The 13,425-nt window shown below is 42.2% G+C and overlaps 1 protein-coding gene across 1 annotated transcript in view; it reads right to left on the bottom strand.

The window, feature by feature from the left end:
- AATF (apoptosis antagonizing transcription factor) overlaps window positions 1–13,425 on the bottom strand; it is an 82,632-nt gene that overhangs the window by 28,255 nt on the left and 40,952 nt on the right. Inside the window, exon 9 of the mRNA XM_030536767.1 lies at window positions 1,110–1,177. Within this exon, the coding sequence (XP_030392627.1) occupies window positions 1,110–1,177 (68 nt within the window). The remainder of the gene's footprint in view (window positions 1–1,109; window positions 1,178–13,425) is intronic.

Genomic DNA, 13,425 nt, shown 5'->3' with positions numbered 1-13,425 from the left:
CCACATGACTCTGGACTCCATCTTGGGATGTCAGTGTTTTTCCACAAACTGAGGTTTGGGACAAAGGGCTCCCGCCATATGCTAAAGCTATACGAGGCAGGGAGTGACATCATTGGTGGTTCTTCACTCCTCACACAAGAAGATTCCTGGAAACACCTGAGGAACAAAGACTGAACTATGGGAAGTGCTGGACCCAGGCTAAAGGGATTTCTAATCTGTGTATGAAACACCTGGGGATTCCAGGCTGCAAAGCAAGCGTAGCTGGTGCCTTAAGAATCTGCAGCCTGCTTGTATTATCAGCCAGGGTGAGAATTTGCTAATTTATATCCTATCTTTCTAGTACTCTTAGACCTAGTTTGCGTTTTTGTTTATTTACTAGGCAATCTGCTTTGATCTGTTTGCTGTCACTTATAATCACTTAAAAGCAGCAAAGAGTCCTGTGGCACCTTATAGACTAACAGACGTTTGGAGCATGAGCTTTCGTGGGTGAATACCCACTTCCTCAGATGCATGTTATAATCACTTAAAATCTATCTTGTGTAGTTAATAAACTTGTTTTTGCTTTATCTAAACCAATGAGTTGGAGTGAAGTGCATGGGAAATCATAGCTGTAGGGGCAAAGGCTGTTGCATATTCCTCTCCACACTGAGGAGTGGGGGGGATGAACTCTATGAGCTTGCGCTGTACAGTTCCCTGTGCAGTGCAAGACGGCATCATTTTGGGTTTATGCCCCAGAGGAGGGATGTGCCTGGGGAGCTGAGAGTTACTTTGGCTTTAGCCTTTCTACTGTTGGTTCGTGAAGTGGCTAGTCAAAGAGCCTGCATATAATTGCAGCTGGGTGTGTCCCTACCTGTGTGAATGCTGATGGAAGTGTAGGACTGGGAGTAGGTCTGCAGCTTGTCACAGCAGGACAGTGAGAGGCGGAGTCCAGGCTGGTGGATCAGAGGGCTCAGTGGTACCCCAATTCCAGGTGGCACCCCGGAGGGAACCCGTCACACATAAAGAAGCAGGATTGGGAACTTTGGGGAAGTTTTACACTCATGGAATTGAAGTGACTGTGGAGTGAAGCTAGTTACAGAGCATACAGAGAGCTACAGCTCATCACTTACCTGCCCATGGCCACCTGATTGTTGGGGTCCAGCGAACTGGTTTTCCTTTCTATAAGTTCTCGAAGGAGCTAGAGGAGGGAAGAGAATAACCAAATGTAAAAGCACATTAAACTCAGGTCAGCACTGAGTCTGAGATTTTCAAGGGAGCCTAAGGAAGCTAGGTGGAATGTGTGTGCCTCACTGCCTTAATTTTTTTTTTTTTAAATGAAACCCTGTCCACATACCAAAGGCATTATTGTTTTCTTAGCCACACTAGCTTCAAAAGACAGCAGGAATTTTGAGTGACATGGTGGGGACTAGTCTGAAAAAAGTACAATCAATAAAACAAAATCCAGAGGCAAAAGAGCAGGTGAATTCATATTAACCCCTTCTTTAGGGGAAAAAAATAAAAAAAATAAAAAACCATGACCGGAGCATATAACTGAAGGCCATTAGGAAGACTTATTGTGCTACAGTTAATTTCAGATGGATCAATGACTAGTGCAGCATTCCCTTCATCATTTTATGATTAGTTTATCCCGCCTCATTGGTATCAGCTGAGAAAGTCAGGCAGATATAGAGGGGAAGGATGCTGCAGCACAGGGGTTCCCAATGCGGTGCTGGCGCCCGCAGGGACATCTAAATGCGCCCGCATCCTGGCCGGCGGTGGAGCATCCGCCAAAATGCCGTTGAATTTCGGCGGTGACGCCTCTCGATGACATCACTTGTCAGCGGCAAGCAGCGTCATCGAGAGGCGTCGCCCCCAAATTTCTGCGGCATTTCAGCAGCGACGCCTCTCGATGACGCTGCTTGCTGCCAACAAGTGACGTCATCGAGAGGTGTCGCCACTGAAATGCCGCAGAAATTTAGTGGCATTTCAGGGGATGCTCCACTGCCGCCCTGGTCCTTCATCTGGCACCTGCCAGACGAAAAGGTTGGGGACCACTGCTGTAGCACACTGGATCAAACAGTCTCCCACCACAGGACGATGAACTGGTGATCTTAAGTCTAAATAAGTGGGATGGTGGTGGATCAGCCAGTGCTGGCCAGTACCTGAAAACTCAAAGCCATCCTGTAGAATTCAGCACCATTTCTTAGGGGAACTTAAGGAGCGAAGTAGGCCGAAGATTACAGGCCATGATCTGAGTTGGGCATCCAAGCATTCTCGCAATACAAACAGTGCAGTCCTAGGTGGTGTATGAAGGTGCAGCTCATGGGAGCATAGGAACTGTCATGCAAAATAAGACCAACAGCGGGTAGGTAACCTGTCTGCCAGTTCCAGATGCTTCAGAGGAATCTCTCTCTCTTTGTATATCCCGATTAGATAGATATATCGACAGATCGATAGATAGATCAATAGATAGAGTGTGTGTGTGTGTGTGCACACGCACACACACGCCCCTTATACTAGGCAAATATGCAAAAACATGCCCAAGACAGGAAGTTTATTTCTACACTAGGGTGACCAGACAGCAAGTGTGAAAAATCAGGATGGGGGTGGGGGATAATAGGCATCTATATAAGACAAAGCCCCAAATATCAGGACTGTCTCTATAAAATTGGGACATCTGATCACCCTAACCTACACACACACACACACACCATTTTTATTTCATCTAATCCCATTGCAAATATTATTGTCTTGAATGGAATTGTACCCACTTATAGAACTTGGTCCTATATGCCAAGCAACTTCCCTCAGACTCCTTTTCCCTCCATGAGACCAGTGTATTGCAACATCTGGCTACTCAATGCCTCCTATCATTTACAATTAGCAGTGATCTAGGAGGGGCTCCCACTGTCTGAACCGAAAGGCTGATATTAAGCGGCTTTTGTCAGGAAAAAAAAAAGTGGAACTGCAGAAAAAGTGGTGATTCTACAATGAATTCTACACAAAGAAAGAGTCACACCCTGGTAAGGCAGAATGCTTTACAGCCAGCATACAGATGCTAAAACAAGCTTTCCTATTCCTTTCCGAGTCCTGGGGAAAACGGCTGGGTTTTATCTGTGTGTCTTCCTGCAGCCAGTAAGGTGTCGCATGCAGCCTTCTGGGATACCTGACCAATGTCTGTTTAAAGCCACGAGCTATATATTATATGCTGTATAGTTTGCATACAGAACAAAAATAAATACATGACGTCCCAAGTTGCAGACTTCCCAAAATGTCACTGTTTCATTCACGAATGAATTGAAGTACAGAGTTCTTCTTGTGATAACTGGGCTTACAAATGTACTCTAATATGCACTGAACTGTAAAAAGTATGTGAAGGTTCATAACATGTCACAATAACCTATAACAACAAATATTGATGGGAAAAGGAGACAGAGACTGTCAACAAAAGGACCTACTGAGATGGTTCAAGGATTATGTTAAAATCATGCTTGGCAAATACAGAAGATGTGGAACTAGAAAATAATGAACCAAAATCGGAGTGTCAGATATTAGGCCCAATTGGGGGACAAAATAACGAGGGGATGAGCTATTCTACCTATTGCTCTCTTTTTGGGTTCATAAAGGAGGACACTCTGGGGGGGAAATGGAAAGAACAGATGGAAACTACTGATGCGAGCTTCATCACGGCTGTCAACCCCACTGTCTACAGGGACCTCGGACCATCTTTCTCCTCATCCTGAGGGACCCCCTGACCAGTTCGGCCAAAGAGAGGTAGCAAGATGACATCACCACCCCTACCAGCTCCAACAGGATCCCCAACATCACCTGAGATGAAACGGGATCAGACTTTAGTAACAGCTGCAGATCATCTCAACTAATGTCTTCTCTTTTCCCCAAAAGGACAGATATCACCATCTTTGATACCATCTAAGAGATTGTCAAACAAGGGAGGGTTTCCTTCTAAAACTCTCTCCAGTTAACAGGAAAGAAAACAAGAAATGTTGTTAAAACGAAAGTTTTAATCAATACTTAACCTTCCAAATCCTTTAACTCTTTTAGTTCTTTTCTGTATTTTTAATGAAGAGTTGAAAGGATTTTTAATGGTGTTTGCACCATGGTAATAAACAGGCTGAGATTTCTGTATACCAAACCCCAGATCGTGTTTAATGATGGACAGTGACTGGCTTATTTTAACACCTTTGACTCATATATTCCATCTAAATTAATACAACGGGCATTTGAAACTCAAAAGAAACTGAAGTATCACAGAGTCTTTTTGTCTTTTGCAAAGATGTCTAAGGAGGGCTTCCCCTGCTTCTGCACAACAAAGACATCTAGAATCCAGTGGCCAATTAAGGTACCATTACAATCGACAGAAAGATCTCCATTCATTTCAATCAGTGCCCCCAAAGCCCCTGAGCGTAAGGTGGGGAGAAGTCACAATGCTGATGCAAAGCTTACCCTGCCAAAGGAGTACATGCAGGCAAGATGAAAGAATGAGAATATACCTGACCCCAGCTGGCAGCCAAAACTCTGGAGGCAAGAACTGTACGACCATGATGCAACACCAAACAGATGCAGTGGCAGCTTAGTACACCCTCCTCCACCCCCAGACACTGCCATTTACAACAGCCTGCCTTAGACTCTGCTTCCAATCACCTCTGCACAGCTGGGACATTAAAAGATGTCCTCAAGTATTGCTCTATGTAAGAAACTAATGCACTATGTGGATTCCAATACTATGGGCAAATCACTGAAAAAAGCAGGTGAAAACCACCCCCTCTTCCAAAAAAAGTGTTATAAATAGACTTAGCAGAATTTGATTTTTATGTTTTAATATCATTTTGATGAATAATAATGTATGTTTATTTTTAGCATTTTTGATTATTTAAATTTTAACAGATGTGGAAAATTATGGGGGTTGGCAGACATCATTTAATGACAGCAGATACAGAGATTCAAAAAGTTAAAGCTTGATAACCATTAAAACACAACTGTGTCAACTTCACATGTCGAACTATACAAAGCAAATAGTCTTAACTTAAATTCTAACAAGTTCTCAAGCAGCATTTTTCTTACTTTGTCCATCTTTGAATTTCTATCATCATCGATGGAAATATTTCTGCGTCAGGTGTGTATATACGATGAAATTAATGTTTACCAACATTTACTGATAAATATCTCCTGAGGGTTTTTTTTTGGCTTTTAAATAAAGTAGAGACAAACAACAAAAGGAAGATTTATACCCCCACCTTCAAAAGTCACACATTTATTGCAAAAGAGAAAAGGCAGCTCAAGCAGAATTAAGAACACCTCCCGTGATGTTTTTTCATTTGCTTATATTCGGAGATTATTACCCCAGCAATTATATTTAAAAATTCAGGGACCAGAGGCCACTGGTTTATTATCACTAGAAAACAGCAAGCTATTTCTCTGCCCTGTTTATCTGATTGATTCCCAACATCTTTCTGGCACTCAATCTATCAGTTTATCTCTCCCACTTCATCACAGTCACTTCTGGCAGCTAAATACAAGATCCAAATCCAGTGTTACACAGACATACGACACAGTAAACCTATGTAACACTGCTACTCTGTAAACGGCTGCCCTTAAGGCTAAGCAAAAATGGGATCTTGGTTTCTAGTCAATATTCTGTCAGAAGCAAGGTGGGAGGGAGAGAGTTTTAAAAACAAGGAGAAATGGTGTGGCTACGTTCCAGTGGTTTCTTCCTATTCTAGCAATGTCATGTTTACCGTCCCCACATATCTTGGTGCATAGGAAAAGCTACTGGGTAGTGCTGGCAGAGACTGGGAGACTGCAGCCCAGTAATGGAATCCACAGCCTTGAAGAATAAAAGGCAGTTTTCCTGTTCCATCCCTTCTCCAATTACTACTATGAAAATTCACGACTCCTTCTTCATGTACAGTATCAACTTACTCACAACCTGGAAAATGCTTACATGGACTTTGCCCTTTCCAGCACACAGAAGTATAAATAATTGCAATGATATATAACATGGGAGCAACACAGACTAATGGATAAAGCACGGGGAGTGAGTTATGCAACTTGGGTTCTAGTCCCAACTCTGACACCAATTCACTGTACAACCTTGGGAAAGTCACCTAACGTCTTTGTGCCTCAGGTTTCTCCATATGCAAACTGGAAATACACATCATAAATATATCACAAGGACACTGTTTTTTAAGACAACCTTAGTTTGTATTGCGGGGAACTGGCCCTTGGTGGATAATTTATCCTGACAGTGAGAGAAGAGAATTGCACAAGCCCTCTTAAACACATTAATAGTACCCACCCCTAAAACAGTATACAATATACACACACAGTATATAAATACACACACAGTACACACATCTACTTTATAACATACTCCCTACACATTTCCCATATTTATTTATTTTTACTCCAAATGGTTGAGAAACAGCTCCCAGAAGCACAGACACAAGCAGTGGTACAAACTAGTGAGTTATTTTAGGTTAATCAAAAGCATCATAACTATTGCAGGTATAACCTATTTCATTGTAAAATCATCTCTATAGAGGTCCTATCATTACTCATTCATGATGATACTCTGAAGGGGTAGTATCATACTGGATTGAAACACTGGTCCACCTAGCCCAGTATTCTGGCTATAATACTGCCAGAAGCAAGTGGTGGGGTAAGAATCCCCAAGATGAACATCTCTGATAAATTACAGATCCTCGCTGTAGTTATAACACATCAAGTACATGCGAGTACATGTGTGACTGCATTGTGGACATCCTAAGAGCATCAAGATAAGAAAGGCAGCAATTTATGTTAGAAGCTTTGAAAGCGTTGACAGGATCCCATCAATCGGATTCATGAGACACACACAATATATATTCTATTCATTACCTGCCCAACATGCATGCTAACTTCTAAATCACTTACTGTTTAAACTTGCACTCAGCTTTGAATACATCTGTGGAGACGCCTTTGTTCCAAATTAGGATCCTAAAAGGCATGTTTATATATGAACATAAGATCTTGGAGGACAAATACATGTTACTATGTTGATGAATCTCAGGCAGGAAGAGTTTCTGAAACATCAGAAATCCAAGGTCTATTTAGAATGGACTCCACTGTTCAAAACGTTAACTACAAACGCCTTGTCTCTAAAGTATTTCAGTTTTCATTACAAATGCTAACTTGCAGAAGGCTATCTGCATCCAAGTACATGGTACGTAAACACAAAGGGATCATCCAATGATTTATCAACACAACTTCCGCAATGGTTCTATCATTGTTTGATTGCTAATATGCATAAGAAAAAAGTAGTTCCAGAAGTTGCCATATCTCCATGCTCTACTGCAGCGGTTCTCAAATTGTGAGGTGGGACCCCAAAGTGGGTCACAACTACATTTAATGGGGTTGCCAGGGCTGCCTTAGACTTGCTGGGGCCGAAATCCAAGACCGACTGCCCAAGGCCGAAGCCCTTGGGTTTTGGCTTTGGGCCTACACACACACACCCCTGGGGCAGCAGGACTTGGGTACGTTCAGGCTTTGGTCCCTCCTCCTAGGGTCAGTAATTTTTTTTCTTGGAAAGGGGTCGTGAAGCAATGACATTTGAGAACCCCTGCTCTACCGTGTTGCTTTGCTGAAAGGTACAATGCCAACCCTCGGACATCCATCTGGACTCTATATTGGCACTGAACCTAAGCAATCTCAAGAGGGAGATGTCTTCCTGAATCCTGAATGGATTAACAGCACCACTGTGACCACAGTGTATCTAATCAACGTTCACTCCAGACTGCATTACTGCAGGGCACTCTATAAGGAGTTTCCCTGGCACAGAACACTGTTGCTTGCCTCCTAACTGGGAGGGGTCACTGCGATGTATACTATTCCTGTCCAACCTCTTCGCTTCAGGGTGCAATACAAGGCAGTAGATACAATCTATACATCTCTGAGCAGTCTGGGACCTGAATATCTGAGGAGGTGCCTTTGTCATGACAGGCAGATCAGCTGGGTTACTTCTGCTGTCATATCCTGAGATTAAACTCAAAAACAGTGCAGCAAGACATCTGCAGCAGAGGGAACTCTTCCTTCTGGTGGCTCACCAAATCCGGAGTTTGGTGGCTAAAAGGTGCAGCTGCAGCTACACCCAAGATAGACAACACACGGTGCATTTGTTCCTGCAGGCTTTTAACAGAATCTTTGACATGGTAGTGAGTGAGATGGATCCCTCCATTGGAGCTCTGGCCACAGATGCTCGCTAGACAGGTCCGCTCTCCTGCTGGCAATGCAAATGTGCTACAGTGTGATCATCAAGAGAATCTGGACTCTGCAGCAGTTGGGACACCGGTCACGGGGCTGTGGCTCTTACATAAATTAACTGCATAAGAGCACTTGCTGTCGGAGTAAAGCAGGCATCTTTTTATCCCTTTGGGGTCTATTATTCGGCACAGAGAATCCCTCCCATTGGTGTTAATGGGGGAAAGCTGCATGCAACAACAGCGGGAAACTAAAGCTTGTAAACAGCAGCACCCATGGATCAACAGGCCCATGGGCAGACAGTTTAGCCGTCAGCCAAGAAAGAGCGGTTTTCTTCACCTGGGAACTGAAAGTGAAAAGTTCTTTCAGTGCAGGGGAACAGCAAGATTCAAAAGGTTGTGGGGGACAGAGAAGAGGGGAAGGGGAGAAAAAACCACGGACAGGAGGGAAATTAGGAAATGGAAACAAAAGCCATGAAGCATCTTATTACATCTAAATAGTGTGAGAATTAAAGCTGAAGTTATAAATCATCCTAACTATGGTTACGAAAATAAAAGTGGATGTAGCCAGAGGCTACCACTGAAAAAGTCAGTCTAGACCTGCCTGGCTGCCTCTGGTCTTTAAGGATTTGATTAGTTTTTCCGCTTTCTAGTTCACAGTCTTGCATTCAGCCCATGCTCCAGAGCCAGGTAGAGCTCACGATACACAATGAATGATAAATTCATTTACTGAATAAAGTAACACTATTTTTTCAGCACAAGACCTAAACCACTTCCAAAGCTGTAATATTTCATTAAGCCTGGTGATTCCAGCTAAAATTTATTAGTCAAAACAGAAAACTCTCATCAGACCCCATATATTCCATTAGGAGTGATCTATGGTGTCTCCCAATGTCTAATTATTAACTAGGAAGTGTAAGTAAATCACTATCAGCATTAAGCCCTGATGTGTGAAGACAGAATTGGAGTTAGGCAATATCAGCAGTAAAAGGCTTTGATTTGAATAATTTTCTTTATCCACCACCACCTCCCAACTCATTCTTCCCTTAACAAGTGAACAAAATTGTCCTTTTAAATGACCACCACCAAGTTCCATTTGTCAGTAAGAGCAACAGCTCTGCAGCCCACCTAAATGCACCTTATCTGTCCCAAAACAGCAGCAATCTGGAGGCTAGGCATACACTTCATAGCTATAAAGGAGTGGAGCAAAGTCATCCACAGGAACATTATTTGCCTCTGCTGCCAGGTGGTGACCTTGATGTGGTTAATGGCTAGACCTGTGCGTCACCTGTATGTCAGTGCACACACTACAGCCTTGTCCTCAAGTGCCCTACAACACCGACATAATAATGTCACCTCCACAAGAAGCGTAGGGCTTATGTCCATGTACTTAGGGAGATGCTTACCTCTTGCGGGAAGCTATCTTGTGAATTTCACGGCTCCATGTTGTCAATTTCACAGCTCCATGCTGGAGCCCTGAAATTGACAAGAAAGCTGGGCAGCTAGAGCCCAGCTGCCCCGGGCTCCCCACTCCAGAAGCCAAGAATCTCAAGCAGCTGCACCCCCCACATCCGCTTCAGAGCCCGGGGGCAGCTAGGGTCTGGGCGGGGAGCTATGCAGAGCTCAAGAGCCCTGGTTCTCCAACCCCCACACTGCCCCACACAGATCAACTTAGGGCTGTAGTGCAGACATGCCCTTAGCAAAACTTCATGTTAAGATAGTGTTTTTCATCCAAGCACACCACAAAGCAGTTGAAAGCCTTAATTAAAATTAGTAACACCTGCCTCCAGTCCCCATGAGCCATTATGTGCCCTATGGGTAAATACAGGCACAGAGAGGTCATGTGATTTGCTAAAGTTGATCTCAAGAGTTGGAGGTAGAGCCTGGAACAGAACCCAGAATTCTTGACCATGCTTCCACAAATCTGAAAATGTATCAGAATATAAGAGATCCTGAAATCCACAATTGCTAACAGAATAGATAATTGAGATATGCACAGGAAAAAAAAAATTAAGGTGAGATTTTCAAAAGCAGCCAGTATTAGCCTTGCTCGTTTCTCACCCAAGTCAATGTTAACATTTCCACTGGCTTCAGTGAGAGCAATTGGGCCACCACCGAGAGCTTTCGAAAATGTCATCCTTAAAACACAATGGAGAAAAACGTTATCCTGTTTACCCAAAAAAGATACTCGGAGTTAGAAAACACCATTAGGAGATTATTCAAGGACAACTGTGACTCATGACTGAGCTCTCCTGCACATAGAACATATGACTGTATCAAAACTAGCTTTGTTTCTAATATTGTCCTTTATAGTCACTTTTGAGCATTATGCTACTGTATTTAAGTGTGATTGTAATAAGGATTTTTTTTTTTAAATCCACCTAGGTCTTACCTGACGTTTAATGATTAAACACACCAGGTAGCTAAAAGAAGCTGCTGCCATATTATCCGATAGGAACCAGTTTGGTTTATGTAACTTGTTATCATTTGAAACATAATTGGGATTTTAAAAAAAAATAGTTATTTTGTCTCCATTGCAATTGAAATCATTTGTAAAATTAGCAAAGGCGCAGCTGGCATGCTTGTTATAAAATAACCGGGGCTTCAGACTGCTCTACATCAAAGCTGGCTGGTGGGTGTGTAAGTTGTTGTACCATCACCTTTCAATTCAATGAGCCGTGTATATGTAGAGGTGCAGCATGGTATTTCAGTGTGGTTACTGTACTGGTTACTTAGGTGAAAGTCACTTTAGTCAGGTTAGGTTCCATGTACTAGTAATATCAAACAGGAGGTCTGCCAGCCAGTTAACACTCAACTAATATAACAGTTTACTACATAGGACAATATAAGCAGCAGCATTTCACACCATGTTCACTGTTCTTAGTGCAAAGGTAAGAACGGAGATTTTTTGTTCAAATACACAGAATTCAGAAACAACAAACAGGCTGTACATACCCAAACCATGAGAAACTCTATTGTGGGACTTGGAAGCAAAGATCCACCTTTCATCAAAAACGTTGTTAGACTTTTCCAGAAGGACTCGATCTCATTTAAATTTAACCATCTGCCCATGTATTTGTTAGTGGAGATTAAGTAGTTTTAACAATCATTTTAAAGTTCCAATCTCTATGTATCACTTTTGTTTTAACACAAAATCCTTCCAACAGTTCAAGAACTTCTTTTCTCCCTATCCCACAGAGCCACAATACCACCACAATACACTGGAAAAGCTTTTTGTGTTTTGTTTTTGTTTTTTATCAAATCAGATAGAAAGGGAAAGTCCTGTTCAGTTTCTCTTCCAACTTAAGAAGTAATAATACTGACATGCACAGCTCATCCTCATGACTGCTAAGATTACATCAGAAAAAAAATGGAATAACATCCAGGAAAGGAGTTTAACTCCTGCTCTGAACTGAACATTGACAAACGTATGATAAATTACAGCATCTGATCTGAATATTTCCTAATCTAGATTTTTTTCCTTCATTCTTTGGAGGAACATTATAGAGATGAATATATCTTATTTATTTTTTCCTTTATCTGTGCTACTAATACCATCCACAATTATTAAAAACTGCATAAATGGTGGAAGATTAACATCTATTTTAAGGTTTAGTTTACTTTTTGCACTTCACTCTACTTGGATAGAAAAACTGGACTGCTCCTCTTTTAAGCTTCCATGCACTAGCACAATGTTCTTTGAGTTTCTAACAGTGATGGGAAAATTTTAGACCCATTGATAACTATTATTTTTTTTTAAATCACCATGGAACTCAGGGGTGGCTTCAGGCACCAGCGCAGCAAGTGCGTGCCTGGGGTGGCAAGCCACGGGGGGGGGGGGGGGGGGGTGGCCTGCCGGTCGCTGTGAGGGCGGCAGTCAGGCAGCCTTCGGCGGCATGCCTGCGGGAGGTCAGCCAGTCCTGCGGCTTTGGCAGCAATTTGGCGGCGGGTGCTGAAGGTGCAGTACTGGCAGATCACCTGCAGAAACACTGCCGAATCCGCGTGGCCAGCGGACCGCTCAGAGGCGCACCGCCAAAGGCCGCCTGACTGCTGTGCTTGGGGCGGCAAAAGACATAGAGCCGCCCCTGATGGAACTGTTTGCAGTGGGTTTTCTGTAACCTATTTTGTAATGCAAAAACCTAAACTGTAGGACTAAACCACTTGAGTACATTTTTTTTTTTAAATATTCGATGGAAATTCAATTTTATGTGGAAAAAAGGCTAATGATGCTGGGTTTCTGTTTCCTAATCACCCATTAGGAGAAGTTTCAAATCAAGCTTTAAAACGTGTTATTAACCATCTACTGAGCCATTTGAAAGATACATGCCTATGATAAGAGTATTGTATTGCCATTAACCTATGGGATGGTTCGAGACATCTCTTATTCACACAAAACTCTAAATGCATCTAATTAAAACCACAAGATCAGCTGTCCATATTAATCACTCAACAGTTTAATTAAGGTAAACCATCTTGTCAGAAAACTAGCCTTCTCTCTATTCTTCACCATTATTGACTTTTAATAGTTCACTGGATTAGTAATTACTTGTTTATGGCATTAACAAATATCTTTGAGACAAAAAAAAAAAAAAAAACACAGTATGTGACCAGGAACAGTTTTAAACATAACCTTAGTTGGAACTGGAGGATAAATTTATGCCATCAAATTAAGTTTTTTTAAAAAGCCAGACTGTTACGATTTAAATCACTCTACAACCCAGAAGGAAAGTAAACTGAGCCAGAAACATCCTGATGAGCGTTTGAGATCTGGAAGCTGATTTGTCACAAGCTCAGATTAAGTAGTTCTTTTGGATAAAAACTAGACATGAACAGGAGGTTTAGTGAGATAAACACTTAACTTATTTTTATATGCATTGTTAAAATACATACACTGAGCATCTGTTACACAGGATCATGTAAACAAGTATGCTAAGGACAATACTACTAGGAAGGTAGTTAACACATACAGATGCAAAGCTTTCTGCGGAGAAAATAAAAAAAAACCCTTTGATGATCTCAAAGCACTTTACAAACTATGAGAAAAGATCCATGGCCCAAATCCTCAACGATATTTAGGCATCTAACTTGGGGGTTAGATACCTAAATACATTTCAGCAGCTGGGCCCATATGCCAAACGATGAAATGCATCCGTCTCTAGGGTGGAACACAGCAGATGTTTAACCGTTTAGG

Source organism: Gopherus evgoodei, chromosome 17 (assembly GCF_007399415.2).
Source record: "Gopherus evgoodei ecotype Sinaloan lineage chromosome 17, rGopEvg1_v1.p, whole genome shotgun sequence".
In the NCBI taxonomy this organism is placed as follows: domain Eukaryota; kingdom Metazoa; phylum Chordata; order Testudines; family Testudinidae; genus Gopherus; species Gopherus evgoodei.
This window is presented reverse-complemented; position numbering and strand designations above follow the sequence as displayed.